General features: G+C 42.0%; 1 protein-coding gene across 1 annotated transcript in view; it reads left to right on the forward strand.

Annotated features, from left to right (window-relative positions):
• Positions 1–17,732, forward strand: part of NAA15 (N-alpha-acetyltransferase 15, NatA auxiliary subunit) — a 34,948-nt gene extending 17,216 nt beyond the window's left edge. Inside the window, exons 7-20 of the mRNA XM_042870425.1 lie at positions 1,130–1,249; positions 1,669–1,764; positions 1,902–2,008; positions 2,434–2,506; positions 4,186–4,355; positions 5,012–5,164; positions 7,114–7,242; positions 8,786–8,999; positions 10,111–10,304; positions 12,379–12,487; positions 13,083–13,181; positions 13,903–14,046; positions 14,828–14,925; positions 16,254–17,732. Coding sequence (XP_042726359.1) covers positions 1,130–1,249; positions 1,669–1,764; positions 1,902–2,008; positions 2,434–2,506; positions 4,186–4,355; positions 5,012–5,164; positions 7,114–7,242; positions 8,786–8,999; positions 10,111–10,304; positions 12,379–12,487; positions 13,083–13,181; positions 13,903–14,046; positions 14,828–14,925; positions 16,254–16,454 — 1,907 coding nt within the window. The 3' untranslated portion in view covers positions 16,455–17,732. The remainder of the gene's footprint in view (positions 1–1,129; positions 1,250–1,668; positions 1,765–1,901; positions 2,009–2,433; positions 2,507–4,185; positions 4,356–5,011; positions 5,165–7,113; positions 7,243–8,785; positions 9,000–10,110; positions 10,305–12,378; positions 12,488–13,082; positions 13,182–13,902; positions 14,047–14,827; positions 14,926–16,253) is intronic.

Raw genomic sequence — 17,732 nt, forward strand, 5'->3', positions numbered from 1 at the left:
CCTCAGTGTCTTTCTTGCAGCGAGGGGCCCAAAACTGGACGCAGTACTGGAGGCGCAGCCTCACCAGAACCGAGCACAGAGGGACAGTTACTTCCCTGTTCCTGCTGGCAGCACCGTTCCTGATGCAAGCCAGGATGCCATCGGGGCCAAGTGGAAGGCTTTTGGTTTTCCTCAGTCACTCTTGCAATGCATGGAGATACTGTCCAGATAAGCAGTCCAATGTAATCGTCTAGCATATAACAACCAAACAATACTGTACGTTATCATTCTGAAATTCCAACAGTGAAATGCAGAAGTTGGATTCGTTCAGCTGTACTGACAGGTACACTTGGTATATGCCTTCCTTCTCTTCTGCTTGATGCTGTGCCGTCCTCTCACTGTTTGAGTAAAAATTCCGACTTAGCGAGTTACTGTTAGTTCACAGCCCATGCTGGAATCTGATTTCTTTGTTTTTCTCTTGCAACAGAGCCCGGGCCTTAGTGTAGAATGATGATGTTTTGCCCCTCGTGTGTCATATTCTAGTGCCTCCCATTTGCACACAGCAAAGCACTGTAACACACAGATTTTCATTGAGAAATTGGAAATTGAATTGCATTCCCACTCCAGCGTCAGGGAAGGTGCTATGTATATCAAGATCTAGACCTCACTTTTAACGACTGTAACGTATATTGAAGAATGACTGAAGGAAAACTTGCTTGCATGATCTTGAGCATTCATGACTCAGATCAGTGTTTTGATTTAAAACACTGAAGTTTCGTTAGGTACCAGTCTGAAGAGCCCTTCTTTTATCTGCAGCTCTGTACACGTGAAATACCATGTCGTACTTCTCATTCCCTGTGCTTAAAATAACCAGTGAGAAAAAACATGTGCATCTTGCTTTTCAGATTAAATTTTCAAGTAAGTTTCAAGAGTTAATGGCAGCTGAATCACTGAATGCTATGTCAAGTGCGCATATTTTTAGAGTAAAAGGTTATCTGTCAGCTGGTTTGTGATACAACTATTATCTTTTTTCTTTAAAGTCAGCATCTATGTGGAGTTGAGGATTATCTATCTTTTTGCTGTAGAGTTATTGATATTACACTGCTTCACTCTCCTGTTACCGTACTAAAATTTCCTGCGTTTCACACAGGAGAACTCCTGCTTCAACTTGGCAGACTTGAAGAAGCTGTTGATGTCTACAAAGGATTGCAAGAAAGAAATCCTGAAAACTGGGCCTACTACAAGGGCCTCGAAAAGGCACTTAAACCAGGTGATGATGATTTGATGCATTGTAGGGAGGAAGTTGTAACAGCAGCAACACAAACAGTCATCTCCGCGTGCATTGTTGATAGAGAAGAATTACTTCTTACAGCTCTTTTTTATAGTTTTTATCTTAATCTTGCAGCGTGGGTAGTACAGGTTTTGGAAAAAGGCACGATAACAACAGTAAGACGAGAATCCTTCTTTAAGATAAGGGGCACAGAATTGTAAACACTGCTGGACGGGGGATTTAGGCATACTTAATACCTGAAGTCATGTAGTACTATAAATGAACAAAGTGTCTATTTGTTGCTATGTATTCTGATCGTTTTTAAGCAGATGCAAATGTTTCCTTTCTCTTCCTCCTGCCCTTTCCCATCCTGACAAAAAAAAAAAAAAGAAAAAGTTAACTGTTCTGTTCTGTTCCAGCTAATATGATGGAGAGGCTAAAGATTTATGAAGAGGCCTGGACTAAATACCCGAGGGGACTAGTTCCAAGAAGATTGCCATTAAATTTTTTGTCAGGTAACTGCGTTTTGGCCGAGCAGCTAATAATCTACACTAGTGCTTCCTTCTTAAACGCTAATGTTCTAACAGCACTTGTACGCAATTGAGAAGTAATGCGTGATAAAACAAAATCAACAGGTCTTTTTCCTCTCAAGGTGAAAAGTTTAAGGAGTGTCTGGACAAGTTCCTAAGGATGAATTTCAGCAAAGGTTGCCCGCCAGTCTTTAATACCTTACGATCGTTATATAAAGACAAGGAGAAGGTAGGATTCTTTTCTCACACTTGTCACATGATGTCTCTTAAAAGCTGTTCTGCACTAGGGAGAAGAAAAAAAAATCAATATTTTTTTTCCTTCAGTAGTGTCTGCACTGTTGTGTATTATGGCCTAGTATATCCAGAAAAATAAAGTACGAGCATATACATAGCCTTGTGCCCGTTTGGAGAATGCAGAAAACTAAGACTTAATAATTGTAGACTTTATAGAGTTGAACTGAGGGGAGCTTGTTGTTGGTTTAACTGATACTGGGTATGATCCCGTTTGCGTGACATTTTAGGTGGCTGCAGAATCTTCTGCCCAAGAATAACTAGTTTGGGGACCGCCAGGCAGCTCAAACTGAAGCGCCGTAGCATCTTGCCGTTAGATTTTACTGTTGTGTTTTTTCTTTTGGTCTTGTCTTGCACGTGTAGGTGGCAATCATTGAAGAGCTGGTGGTGGGTTACGAAACCTCCCTAAGAAGTTGCCGGTTATTTAACCCAAATGGTGAGTGCTAAACTGTCACGCTCGAAATAAGTTGTGCCTGGTAGGAACCTTGTGACCATTCAGAGGCAGAGAATCAGTGAAGTGCAAGAAGTGTGAGATTGTTTTTCCTTCTTAACCAAAACAGAACCAAACCACAACCGTCCTTAAAATGGATTTCAGCTGTCTAACTTGAAGTCTCTACTCACATGTCCAGTTACCGTTTCTCTTGTGGTTTTGAGTTCAAGTATCCCGTTTTCAAGGCTTGAATTGCTTATTCTTCAGGAAACTGAAATTTGAAAGCTGGTGTTATATCAATAAGTAACAATTGAATCGACGCTGTTTGGGTAGCACAATCTGCAGGGATTTCTCCCTTTCAGAGTTGGTGGCGAGACGGTGTCTGTTTTGCGTTGCTCTTTTGTTTCTTTGTGCAGTTGTTAGGGAGTTGAAATCCTTTTCCAGGTTACGAATGTAGTTGTGTTGCAAGGCATGATTCTGCGTTCACAGAATCCCCCTCCGTAGCGTCCTCTCTGATAGTTTTGTGTTTCTTTAGTCACTGTCGTAAGCGTGTTGAAAAGAAAATACCTAGGAAAGCTATTCTGCGTAAATTATCAACAAAAGGGGTTTTGAAATTTTAGTAGGTAGGTTATAACGGTATGATAATGAAGATAGCACAAATGACAGCATAAATTAAGAACATTAAAGACATCTTTACTGAAGTTATAAGCAGTCGTTCCCTCTGCAGAAATAATGTAATGCTTCCTTGAGAAGTTGCTTGTGTTTTTCCATTGAATGTCATGCTGAGGCTACGGTAATGAAGACTACTCGGTAGCTTTTTTAATTTGTCCAGGCATTTCAAATACACATACTTCTCCATTTGAGGAAATAACTTGCTGCAATTGCAATGAAATATTTGCTGTGATGCTAAATTTCATTCAAATAAACGGTATTCTTCCAGCCTAAAGTGAATGAGCGGTACAATTTCTTGTTAACTTATGTCCTATCGGGTGACTGGACCAGAATCCAGGTCCTTTTTTTTTTCCCTCCCTCTGCCAGGTGCTGTGCTCTGTAAGAAAAATCAGAAATCTAAAAATCAGCAGCGCTGTGGACATGAAGCACAACTGCAGTTTTCTGTCTTTTGAATAGCAGTTGTCGTAGGATGTGCTTAAATGAACTGTGATATTGTAGAGATAGAAAAGCCTTTTTAAAGCTGTCAACAGACAGTTTTATTTGAAAATAATAAACTTTGTGGGTGGAAAGCATCTAAATGCTAAAAGTGCTGAAATGCTTCATGTCGTTACTGGGCAGCACTTGCGCTCAACAGGACTTCTTGCTTTATCCTTCACCTGAAAGCAGTATTCAGCAAGAACAGGTGGGGTGCGCCTCAGTGCCGCTCATCTGGCTGTCCCAATTGAGGGGCTACTTGGATCCAGACACAACTCTTCTGACCCGCCACTTCAGGCTTCCTTTCACTGAAAGGAAATCACAGTGTGAGAAAAGAAAACTGTGCCCAAATCTTGTCTAGACAGACTTAAAAGGTGTTGAGCTTAACTGGAGCTTGGAAACGCTCCCAGGTCTGGTGTGGCAGCCTGACAGAGAGGCACAATTAACTTCAGCATCTACGCACGTAGAATTTGTCTTCTGCCGTGTTGTCTGAATAAACTGAAGCAAAAAAATCTCACTCTTTTTTTTTCTTGCTGTAGATGACGGTAAAGAAGAACCTCCAACCACTTTACTTTGGGTCCAGTATTATTTGGCTCAACATTACGATAAAATAGGGCAGCCGTCGCTGGCTCTAGAATACATAAATGCTGCTATAGAAAGTACTCCCACTTTGATAGAGCTGTTCCTTGTGAAGGCAAAAATCTATAAGGTAAGCCTGGCTCACACTTGGTGATCCGTGGTTATTCTTTTGACTCGATGAAAGTTTTCACACGCGTTTACGCTTCGGTGTTACTGAGGGAACATCAAAATGCTGGGCTTGTCTTAAGCGAGACGCAAAGAATCCATGGAAAATGTTTGAGTGTGTTTCAGTGAGTTCTTAAAGTAGATTATGGATGGACCGGTCGGGTTTTTCATTCTGTCTGAATCAGCCCATTTTTAGAATTCGGTGAAGGAGAAGCGTACTGCACATGTACATTGTCAATTTACAATTAGGTTTTGAATTATAAAAACCGCACTGCAGAACGTAGTTGATATTCTAAATGTTCTCCACCTGACAGCGCGTACACACCCTTATTTTCTTTACTATTTGAAACTAATTCGTCAACTGCAGCGCAGTATTCTATGAAAATGGGATTAACCCAAGTGGTTTTAAGTGAACTTCCTGTGCTGAGAGACCTTTGGAACTCCAGAAGAACGGAAAGTAGTTACTTGGGGTTTTTTCCCCTTTAAAGATATGTTGTTTTCCTCAGGACAGCCACTTAAAAGGGAACGTATAAAAAATTAAGTAATTAGATTAATGCAGCGAGGGGAGAAAATGCGCGCGTTGTGTACTTACTGAGTTTAATTTGCCTTTTTTTCTTTAAGCATGCTGGAAATATCAAAGAAGCTGCAAGGTGGATGGATGAGGCTCAGGCTTTGGACACGGCAGACCGATTTATCAACTCCAAATGTGCAAAATACATGTTGAAAGCAAACTTTATTAAAGAAGCAGAGGAAATGTGTTCGAAATTTACACGGGTCGGTTCCATTTAACTGTAACTCTTTGGCATAACATAGGCCTAATCCCGTATGGAGTCTTGTGTTAGCTTTCCACTTAACGTTATTGCAATCCTCAGGTTCAGTTTCAGATGAACTGTGGTTTCTGGCTTTACTGATTGTTGTAGTCAGCATCACGGTTTGAATTACACAGCACGATTCTTTAGAATTAACGGAAAATACGGAGATAAAGCATTTTACCTTTTTTCATTGCCAAGTAGGGAAAATGCAAGTAGGGATGCCCTTTCTGGATGAAAATTCTCTGGTCTTAATATTTGTTCTCACAGAATACGTTAGGAATAGTCAAACATCCCTATAAATAAGAAAGTCGTGTGAAGAAATTGTGTGGCCGTGGAATGAGAGCATTCCTAAAACGCCATCTTTTTGCAGACCAGCTTTCATCCCCAAAGCCACGGTCAGTAGGCACAAAGGGAAGCTGCACACGGTATCTTTTTGTTTGCATCTGCTTACTCTGTCAGCGGTCAGGAAGAGTTTGCACCGTACGGATTACTGAATTTCACGCATCAGCTTTTGTGCCTGCCGTCAACTATTCTAATAGGTTAGATGTCTCATAGGTTAGTTACTTTTGAAATTTATTTATCTTACTGTTGGTATCTTATAAAAAGGAAAGTCAAAATCGCTTGATGTCTTTCTCGAACAATAGGGTTGTTTAGTTCCGGCCCTATCGTTTATGTCTTGCCCATTTTTCTCTTGGTTGAAGACTAAGGACAGCCTGTAGTACCGTAGTATGAGTGGGGGCAGTTAGGAGGGAAAATGAAGGACTTCTTTTGAAAATAAATTTTTTTGGGGGGTGTGCAGGCAAACACCAGATGAAATTTAAAGAAAAAATGATTTAACCCCAAAAGGTTTGTGTGTTTATGTGTACAGGTGCAAAATTATTCTGAATGCAGTCCTACTGACTTACTTGCATGCCCTAAGCGGCTTCAAGATGACGTCAGAAAAGCAAGCGTAGTTGCCCAGAACGAAACGTCAAAATTAGTACTTGACTACGTTGCCCTTTTTGGTTTTCATCCTCCTTTGATCTTGTTTCTACTGCTCCAAGTACAAGCTTTTTGAAAAACAATTCTGAAGGTCCTAAATGAAAACTATTGGAAGTGGAACCTGGGCCGTTTTTCTGATTTCTTGTCGCTCCAATGCGACTCATTGGAAGACTGCCTTTCTCTTTCATCTGGGGCATTCTCCCTACTCTTACATTTGAATATTATCCGTTGTGTTCCCGGCCTTGGTTCTTGGCTCGTTCTTGCTTCGCTTGTTTTTATTTTTTATTTTTCTGTGTGACTGGAGTAAACTTTGTGAATGGCCGAAACTGGTGTTGACCTTGAAAGGCACGTCAGTTCTACAGGTCTGTGCAAGTACATACAAATACCAGATGAGACAGACAGTCGCGAGCATTTCTGTATCAGAAATCTTCAAAACTGCTGGTACTGCTTTGCTTTACCAATGCGATAGACTCGCACACAGTATTAAAAGCAATTAAATGAGTGCCTTTGCTATCCTTACATGAGGATATCGCAGCTAAGTGGTCACTACATGGCTATTCACTGCAAGTTTGAGTCTTCTGAAAATAGAAGCGTAGAGGAATGGTATCTTCACTTTGGAGACCTGGTTAACAGGCGAGGCAAATCCGTCTTGCCCGTTGTTTGACGCAGCGTTGTGGGTGAAGGAAACAGATAATGCTGTGGAAATACGGGACCACGTCAGTGGCGGCGGTACAGCAAAGCTTGTATCGGAGTGCAAGTGCACAAAAGGAATATATTAATGTATATGAAGGAATAATTTGTATTACGGCAACGTCGGTACTTTGAGGACCTCACTGTTGAAATTTAGAGTTCCCCTGGCCTATTCACTTGCGCTTTTAACTGATTAACTAATTGAGATGTGTTTTTTAACAACGCTGTTTTTGCTTGTAGGAAGGAACCTCGGCAGTGGAGAACTTGAATGAGATGCAGTGCATGTGGTTTCAGACAGAATGTGCGCAGGCTTACAAAGCGATGAATAAATTTGGAGAAGCACTTAAGAAATGCCATGAAATTGAGAGAGTATGTATCTAGTCAGACTGGCTGGGTTGCAAAGTACTAGCTGAAATTTACATTGCTGGTATGTTTCCTTGTTGAGCAGTAAGCGTGTACTTCATGTAGCTCTCGGAGTGATTTTTGTTTCTTGTTGGATGCCGGGGAGCTGATAAAAAGGATGTTTTCACCTTAAAATTAGATAGCAGTGTGTTAGAGTATATAAAGTATTGTAAAGATCCGGGGAGGAACAGGAAACTGTCAAAAACAGAGTTCATTATTTTCATTCTAGCATCTTCTCCTTTCAAAATAAAGGCTAAGACCAAGCTACAGATTGAAAGGGAAACTATTAGAAGTATGGAAACTTCTTAAAGTGGAAATTTTATCCAAAATCAGAGGGATAAAACCTTGCGCGTCAAATGCACATCCACTGTAAGCAAACAAAAGAAGTTTGGGATGTGCAGATTCCCAAAATTAAACGACGACAGCAACCCACAGCCGTATCATGTTTTATTTGTTTTTCAAGCAGGTAAGCGTATTAACATGGCAAGATAGCTGAGGGTGTGAAGTACTTGGAAAGGAGGAGTAGCAGGAAGCAACGCATCTTTTCAAAAGGAGACACTTAAGGTTTCAACGCTGACGCTTCTCTGCTGGCAGAACTTATTTGTAGCAGCTCACAGGAAATACCGTGAACGTGATTCCCAAACAGTGGCCAAGACCACATTCTGTTGGCGCACACCTTTTAAAGAAACGTGTCTAGCTGGGGAACGAGGGACTAGAAGAGCACTTTGCCTGTCTGCTGTGAATTACTGCTGCTCGGGAAAGAAATTGCGGAGCAGTTTTCCAGAATCTGTACTGGGGTAGAGGACTGGCTGAAAATTGGCTGAAAGGACTAACGGTGTTGGGAATTACTTTTCCTTCCGTTATGGAAATCCGTAGTTTACATTTGATTATCGTATGTTGCTCTTTTTAAAAACGAGCCGGTAGAACATAAGCTATGGAATAGCTTCTACACGAGGGGAGTGCACTTAGCTTGTCACACCTAGTATTTCATCCTCAATTTGACCAGCAGCAGCTGTACGAGATCATAAATACATTGGCAAGTGGAAGAAGGGTATGACTTTCCCTCAAACAAAAGCGTTGGGTGACGCTGAGGAAACAGAACAAGAGCAAGTACTTTCTCGTGCCACGCCACGTGGAATTAATTGCCACAGTAGTTGATGGAAGTCAGAAGTACGAAGTGAAAAAATGAAATGAGTTAATAAAAGAAAAATTCGAGCGTCACTTGTTAGCAATCAAGGCAGGATCATCTCTTAAAGTTCACGTTGTGAGAGGGTTGTTACAGCTGAGATGCTGTGGGCTGGACGATTCGGTTCTGACCTAGGATGTCTTCTGTTTTGGTGGTTTTGTCGTTTTTTTACCATGACATTTTTGCTTTTTTTAATTCACACTTGGAAAAGTTAGCGTCAGCAGCAGTCTTCTACTAAATTATTCCTTTTGGAGGGGAGGGAAGCGGGTCGAGTCAAGTTTAGCATGTGATTAACGCTTGCTAAATGACGTTATGTTGTGTTAGCATTTTGTAGAAATCACAGACGACCAGTTTGACTTCCACACTTACTGCATGAGGAAGATTACTCTTAGGTCTTACGTGGACTTGTTAAAGCTAGAAGATGTACTTCGACAGCATCCATTCTACTTCAAAGCGGCACGGATTGCCATAGAGATATATTTGAAACTTCACGATAATCCCTTAACAGATGAAAATAAAGAGCACGAGGCCGATACAGGTATTCAACCCTCCAGATTTGTTTAAGTTTCGCTAATCGGTGAATATTTTCAGAAGGCCCAACCCTTCTACGGTTGCCAACTGTAAGTTTGTTATTGTAACCAAATAGAAGCGTTTAACTCAGATGGTAAGTTGTCCTGGAAGTAAAAGTAAATATTCTACTGACAGCGAAACAAATCTAAGTTTGTATCTAGTAGGAAAAAATCTGTGATTTTTGTTTTTTGTAGTAACAGTTGTAATTCTTAAGTAAAAGCATTTCTGTTAGGAAACAGCTGACAAAACATTGAAATCTCACGGTTGTTCATCTGTAACAGATCGAAGAAGATGCTATACGTAAAAATCGGCACGCAGTGAAATGGCTAGCGGGTTAAATGTAGCCATCTCTTGCTGTTAATTTAAAAGAAGTTTAAGTCTTTAATTTTCTTTTCGGCCCATCTTCTCATTAGAGGGAGAGCAACTTCAGTGGTTGCGGCTTGGAGCACTTCTAGCGCTACAAAATAAGGCTTTTGAATACTTAGAGAAGAACTTGTCCAGGTAGAAGATTTCCTGTTTCCTGTTCATTTACGTGGATTTGGGTTCATACGAAGACGAGTAGGAGCGTTGCCGAATTCCCTGTAGCTGCTTTCTGATGCATTTTCAATGATTTCTCTGTGCTTTAATTGGAGGGAGGGCAGGATCTGACTGTGAGACAAGTGTAAGGTATTGGTAGGACACGAAAAGCAAAGCTGGAGGTTTCTACGTCGAAGTATGACCATTCGCCTTGTTTTTGTTACGCTATTTAATACCTTAAATATAATTTCTTTGTTACGGATGCCTAAGGAAGAAATCAGTTTGTGTCGGCGTGAGCTTTTATTCCTGACGCTCAAGTCATTTGGTAATGACTTAGTCTTGCCGTCAGCTTGCTCTAATTGTTCAAACCCCCGTTGCCCTCATTTCACAAAAGAAATAACAGCGTAGACTATAAATAATCTCTCTACTAAACAAACTTTTACAATTGTAATAGCAGCGTCAGTAGTTAGTAGATGTGGTTTAAAAGTCGGTGGCACCTGACACTTGACACTCATTAACGTTATGCATCGATGTTGTCCGTTTTGCCCTTTCTATATATACAGCAAATATGTCTGATAAGGAGCTGAAGAAGCTACGAAATAAGCAGAGAAGAGCACAGAAGAAAGCACAGCTGGAGGAGGAGAAGAAGAATGCCGAGAAAGAGAAGCAACAGAGGAATCAGAAAAAGAAGAAAGATGACGACGATGAAGAAATCGGAGGCCCGAAAGAAGAACTGATTCCTGAGAAATTGGCCAAGGTGCTTACTAATGTCGCATTAAGCCAAAATTTACGGGAAGTTGCTGTGAGCTTGCAGACCGTTTGAAAGCCTTTCTGACAACCTGGTTATTTTATGCCTACCTGCTTTTTGCGGGCAGCGTTAAAAAAAATTACATCGTAAAACCTATTTGCCAGGAACGGTTTGGCAGGGATACTGTGAACAGTTTAATAAAAGGACTGCTTTTGTGCCTAGTTTTCCAAGGTCGCAATTGAAGTCACGGGCTCTTGGTTCAGGTGAAAGTGTCTTTGTGTGTTTGCTGACTGTACCCTATTGATAGCTGAACAGGTGCGCATCCGTATGTAACCTGATTGCTTTTGGACTCGTCGTGGCTCATATTAAGTTTTGAGTTAATAAGTGTTGACGCTTTGTGGAGAAGGAGACATAAAGGCACAGAGCGCTTTGACAGCATTTAATCGCGCTTGTTTTGAATGTGGAAGGAAAGTTGGAAGAAGCTGTTTAGAAACAGCAGTCGACTAGAACGAGGTGAATTTCGAAATCGGGAGTAAGATGCATCCCTCTGCAGGAGGGTCAGAAAGGAAGGTGACCTGGAAAGTTGTTGCGATAATGTGTCTGGAAGGAGTAGGAAAATATTTGGAAAAAAAGGTGGGGGAAGATACCGGGAAAACTGACGGCAAAAATGCTTTACTCACGGCAGTACAGCATCCGAGTATTGCTGGATTGGGAATCCAATATTTTCACTTTGCAAGTGTGATGAATATTATTGGCTTTTGCGGGGCGTACTGGAAAGCAGACAAAGTGAAATTTACAGCCAGGAACCAAGGGACTCGAGAAACTTAACTACTCCCACTTTATTGCAGGAAGAAGCGCTCTAATTGTGATGCTCGGTAAGAGTGAACTGGTTTCAATGGCATGCTCTGGAGCAGAGGATGTCATGGGATATCTTGTGAAAACCTAAGCTGTCCTCAAGTTACAGGGAATAGTTACAGCTGTATAGTGCGTTCCTTTGACAAATCTTTGCAAATTCTATTCCATGTTTAGTATCGGAATCGTGCTTTAGAGAGCTCCAGATCCGGTTGGCTGTCAGGACTGAAATACCATTTCTGACATTGTTGGTCACTTGCAAACGGTTTTCCTGCAGGAGTCGAAACCAGATTTCCTTGGCGGATGATACGTTACTTTGGCGTTAAGCACGTAGCTTTGGAATGGGACTGGTGTGTTCTTAACAGTTTTTAAGTGTGGAGTTGCGACTCGCTTACGCGAGCTCCCAGCAGCATGTACAAACCATTAAGTTTTGATAACGAGAACTGATAGAGTCTGTGTTTAGCCAGAGCTCTGCGAGGTGTCTGTCACCATCTTCAGCGTTTCCTTGTGCAGCTTAATGAAGCCAATTGCTTCAACGTTGCAAAAGCATTACAGACAACTTACGTTTGTTGACAGTTGCTCTAGGTGGCCTTGTAGGTCCTTTCCAACCTCGTGATTCTAGGATTCTATGAATTTTATTAGAATTTACACGGGACAGCAGAATTTTCTTGTTCTAATGATCCTTAATCTTTTAATGCAAGAGGTCCGTTTGTAAGGAGTCCAAATGAAGCGAATTTATTTGTGTTTAAGCCATGCATTACCGAGTTGTGCTAGCTAAGAGCCGCTGACCGAAGTCGGTATCTAGTTTCTTCTAACCCGTCATTAATGTCTTAGGTGGGAACGTTGCCACGACCCGGCAGCTGTCCGGAACCTGCCTGCAGCTTGCTTGAACAGGCTCTGTCAGGAACGAGCATAAACCAATTATTTATTGGTATTTTAGGCCTGCGTGTGTAGCTTTCGGCACATGACTGTGCAGGTTCAGCCACAATTGTTGTTACTTCTGATATATGACAGAAGGCCAAGATGTATCTCAATAGGAAAATACGATTTGTAGGCGTCGCAAAGCAGTCGGAGTTGACGGTCTGTGTTCAGACACGGAGGAGAATAAGCACAATTTATAACAGGTGCTAAGTATCACGTGCATTATGGTTTGAGGGTAACCTTCTGATGCAGCTTGACTTGTGAGAGAGTTGTTAATGTCTTACTTATATGTCCTTCCCGGAATCTGTAGGTTGAAGCACCTTTGGAAGAAGCCATTAAATTTTTGACCCCCCTGAAGAATTTAGTGAAGAACAAAATAGAGACGCATCTCTTTGCCTTCGAGATTTATTTTCGAAAAGGTAGGTAAGAGCTGTGGCGAAATAAAGCAACGTGTTCGTTTGGATTCTAACGTAGGACTTGAAGAGCCACGCGTTGATCTATTGAGGAATCAGACCCTTTGGAGACGTAACGATTCATTGTGCAAACAACGTAGCCATTAGCATTCTGTGAAGAATGCAGAGTTGGAATGCTTGCTGGTTATCTGGGTTTTTTTTGCTGCTCGTAGAAGCTGTTGGGCTATAAAACTAATTCTCCCAGCCTGCAGTTGCCCTCGTTACCTGTTTGCATCACAAGTCTGCGGAACACACAGCGTGTAGAAGCAATGCACGCTTGCTAAGGAGTCCTTTGAAGCGCTCAGCTTTAGAATCAGTTAAATATTAGCATCAGTTAAATACTGTGCTTTATGAACTAGTTAACTTCAAGTTTACTTCCTAGTTTAACAGGTCTAAATCACTGGCTAAATAAATGTCTATTGCAAAAGAAACGGTTCCTGTAGAACGCTCACCTTTAATTTGTTTTGATCGTCCTAATTCCAGACGTTAAGTTTTCCTGCAGCGTACGGCATTGTGTTTCAGCTACGTTTTTTTGACCGTTTGCCAATTCCTTCTTTTCCAGAGAAGTTCCTTCTGATGCTTCAGTCTGTGAAGAGAGCTTTTGCTATCGACTCCAGTCATCCTTGGCTTCACGAGTGTATGATTCATCTCTTCAGCAGCGGTATGTATCTGTCGGGCATGACTTCATCTGTCTGTGCTTCCAGATGATGCCTAACCTACATACGGTCATTGGTTCTTAGTTTACAAACTGTTAGCATCGTTAATGCAAAACAATTAGTAATAACATTAGAAAGCTTTTCAAGCACCTGACTATACGTTAAATTAGGTATCTGTAGCGTAATTGCGGCTGGATCCCGTTAGTCTTTGAACGAGTGCTAGTTAGTATCTTTCCAACTGTGAGCAATGCGGTGAGTCCCTGCGAGAGCCAGAGAAGCAAATAGAAACGGCAGAATGAGTGACGTGGCTTCTGTGCTCTCAGTTGTGTCGGAGCGTAAGGAGAAAGAGTAGAATCGCGTCTTTTTTTGCGCTGGATGACTGGAAGGCTTTTCTCCCTTCCCCGGAAGTGTTTCTTCGTCTCGATGGCTAAAGACCAGATATGTTTAAGAAGAGACTTTTCTCGTCTCAGTCTTTGAGCCTAACAGGCTTTAATCAGCCAGATAGACAATGTATCGGAGTAAATGGCTTCGGTTTTTTTCTGCGCGTCAGAAAACTTTATCTCAGCTTTTTCCAAGCAGTCCTGGTTACTTACCTTATTTTATGCATCTTCCTTTGAGATATGTCCTTTTCAATCTTGCCAATAATGCGAATATCACAAAAATAAAAACGTGAAGTACATTTGACTGTGATTACCTCCGGTTTAACTTGTTTTTCCTCTTCGTTAGTGTCTGAAAGTAAGGATCTGCCTGATGCAGTTAGAACAGTGTTGAACCAAGAGATGAATCGGCTTTTTGGAGCGACTAATCCAAAGAACTTCAATGAAGCTTTTCTTAAGAAGAACTATGACTCGCTACCGCATAGGTTATCAGGTATTTTGCCTTTTTCCTTTTCCTGCCCGGCTTCTGTGTTCTCTCGGATCTGGCAGCGTCCTTTCGCTGCCTGCACCAGCCGCGTAAAACCTGCTCATTCCGTGCGGAATGCTATCCCTCGCCTGGGTCAGAGCTGTAAAGTTTTCTATTATGTGTCTTTGAAGAGACTGACTGTCGAGAAGCGTGCTGAGTACCCGCTATCAGGTATTGCAGTGTTATAGTGGGAAAGCAGGATGTAAGGCGCCCAAGGGGTCAGCGTTACTGTCTTGGCTCTGTGAGTCAATCTGGCCTCAATGAATAGCGAGTTCATTCTTTGTGCCCTCTCTGACGTCCGAGTTCCAAGCACCCCTCGTGTGGGACTCGGAGCTTCTGTTCGGTTGCATCTCTGTTCTGTGCTACGATCGTGTTGTAACGGGTTTCAGTGCACTGATGTCTTTTGCGCCCCAGAAATAGGAGTGCTGCTGCTGGAAGGAGCCGTGCTCTGTGGCAGCAGATCCGATGGGTTCTCTTTGTTGTCCGTACGGTTTGCTACCAAACGCTCCTATCCTGCAGGATAGAAGCGACCTACTGGTTTCAATGCTTTGTCTAGCGTTTAATAACAGCTGCCCTCCTAACTGCTCAGGTATCGTCTGTAATGCTTCACATCGTGTTATTTTGAACTGCTACTGCAGATCTACGGTTAATATTGCCTATTAGTCACACTGTCTATCTCTATTTTATGTTTGCTTATAATAAATTTTGGTTTTCCGTTGAATGTTGAAGCTTGTGTTTCTTCTTGTAGCTGCCAGAATGATGTACTATTTAGATCCTTCCAGTCAGAAAAGAGCGGTGGAGCTGGCGATGACCCTGGACGAATCCCTCATTAACAGAAATCTTCAGGTAACAGACATAAATTGTGAACTAGTACTGCTTCTCTGTCTACAAAAGCTTTGTGCAAGTTACAGAGGTAAGAGGAAGCTGAAATGATTGCTGCGCTTGATGTTAGGGAGCGTGGGTTGTCACGTGAGAGAAAGGGCCGTCGGGGTCATCGGCACTGAAAATTTGTCTGTTTTGCACACGTCATTTAGTAAATAGCTAGGCAGAAACCGTGTTATTTCTCCAGTGGAAGTGCCCTTTAATATCAGGATCTGAAGGGGGGATAGACATATCTTGAAACGCGTTCTCATAAGCTAGGAAGTGACGTTTGATTTGCAGTAGGGATCGCATGTCTCTGGGCACGTTGCACATGTTAAATGAGATGTACGTGACCTCCTGTATATTCTCGTGTGGCGCAGTGCTCACGCAAGGCAGTACAGGGCTTGTCCAAGAGAACTTCAGGACGCCATAGCGAGGGGGACCAAACAGTCACCCTCAACACAGAACAAATAAAAGCTATAGTAAGTTCCTGAGGAGTGGGAAAAGAATAGCTGTGCGAGGTGCAAGGATGCTGAATGCAGACGAGCTCTCTGGAAGCTCAGCCTCTCACATTTGCAAGTGACGTTGAAACAAAACCATAAAAGCAGGCAACCTCCTTTTCCTCTTCTAAATCGTTACGTGGATACAAAAATGCAAATAACTGTGCAGGACGTGAAAAACCCAGGTTGCGGTTCCGTTCAGTAGTTGCAGCCACGCACAGTAAGTCACGCACCCTTGACTGTGGGGAAAACAGTTTGCACTGTCAGAAATGGGACCGCCTAGAGTTGGGTTTATTCACTTAGCGCGTTTTTTACGTTTTAACTGCATTCCACGGTTCTTCCGATTGCTGTATGAAGGTGCATTCTCCAAAGTAAATTTTAGGAAAACGTGGTGTATTTTCACAAACGAAAAATGGGTTCTAGAATATAGAAATGTGCATTTATGTCACGTATTGCTGAAACGCTTAGTGCGTCCAAAAAAAGTCTTGGGGGGAACCTCAATCGAGGTGCCTTTGCTTGCCGATAAGCCCGCTTGCCGAGCAGTGAGAAAGAGTAGTTTCAGGAAAATGAGTTATAGGTGATGAATGAGAATATTTCTCTTCAGCTGAGCTTCCCAGCTGCTGCTTAAATCCCTTGAAAGCACATCATTTCAGAGGAACCTACGCCGCTACATCGTGCTGCTGCTAGCTAGAAAAAAGTCCCTCGGTGGTGGCGGACACCTGAAAACAGCTCTCGGGATTCGCGGTTTGTTTGTGAGTGCTCGGGTGAACGTTGAAGAGTCGGTAACGTTTCTCTATTTTTCTCTTTAATTAGACTTGTATGGAGGTATTAGAAGCTTTATGTGACGGTAGCCTTGGAGACTGTAAAGAAGCATCTGAAACTTACAGAGCAAATTGTCATAAGCTTTTCCCTTACGCTTTGGCTTTCATGCCCCCTGGTTATGAAGAGGATATGAAGATCACAGTTAACGGAGATAGTTCTGCAGAACCTGAAGAACTGGCCAATGAAATATGAACAACTGTATTGGAAAAAAATGACATTGGACCATATCTGGCATATAATATTTTTGTCACGCACCTGCTGAATTGTTCTGACTTACACGGAGAACGGAAGGGAAAAAAACTGTTGCCTTCAAATAGTTTTACGTTTTTTTTTTTATCCTGCTGACAAAGTATATATATAAAATATCTAACGTATTACTGGATATAGGTTGTTTGGTTTCTTAAAAATTAAAAGCTGCTAAAATTGAAGAGAAAAAAAAACAAAAAACAACAATCCTCGTCCTTACCTACCTACCCATGTTTTTAAACTAATTTATATGAAATCTGGAGGTGCGGAGCCTTCAGAGCAGGTGTGTGGCAGAAATATTACTTTAAATTTGTCTTGTGAGATTACTGTTATCTCAGACAGCGAAAATGCTGTTTTAGCACTGGATTCTTTCACTGAGCACAAAGAGTTGTTGGGGCTTTAGCATCTGACTGATTTTGATACGGGGATGATTCAGTCCATAGGAAGTATGCAATGTGAAATCAGAATAAACAGAGCGAAACCCGCAACATCCGCGGTACGTTGCGGATGCTGGGACATATGGATACCAAGCCAAATTAAGAAACGTAGTGTGTTCAATAAGCTCGTTGCGTCTCTGAAATTCACTGTACACGATCAGTTTGGTGTTCTTGCACCACAGTTTTTAACCGGGGGAACCCAGGGAACCCGTTGAAACGATTTCTCTGAATGAAAGAGGGGAGGCGGGGCGGGGAGAAGAAATGACGTCGCTGGTTAGGAGATGCGCCTGTCCGAATAGGTCGGCTGAGCTCGTTAAAGCTGTAATGCAAGAACCAAATAAAATTACGCACTGTGATGTGGCACCAACTAATTAGGAAAGATAGCACGCGTTTTTCACGTAGAGCGAAAGCAAAATGAGAACATACTATGGCTTGACGTTGCCAAGAGGAGAACTCCCGACTACCGTTTCGAGCGATCAAGAGACTAATAGTTTAAAACCTCAGCAGGCCTTGTTCACGTTATGCAGAAAAAAAAAAAGTGCTGCAGTTTAGATACCTCTGGAACTTTTCCACAGTGTCACAGGTTTGTAATACTTGAAGCCCTACATTTCTAAGAATATATTTCTTGCTCAGTTGTTTCAGGCAAGCCCGAGACTTTGTAACTTTTAAGGGGCCCAAGATTTTTTTTCAATAACAGACCAGCTTCTTATTCCTGCAGTTACAGATGTAATTTCCTTTGTCAAACATAAGGTACCAAATACGATGCAATAAAACGTTTTGAAAAACA

The sequence above is a fragment of the Lagopus leucura genome, unplaced genomic scaffold, assembly GCF_019238085.1.
Source record: "Lagopus leucura isolate 7727_CA_CO unplaced genomic scaffold, USGS_WTPT01 Super-Scaffold_100004, whole genome shotgun sequence".
Taxonomy (NCBI): Eukaryota; Metazoa; Chordata; class Aves; order Galliformes; family Phasianidae; genus Lagopus; species Lagopus leucura.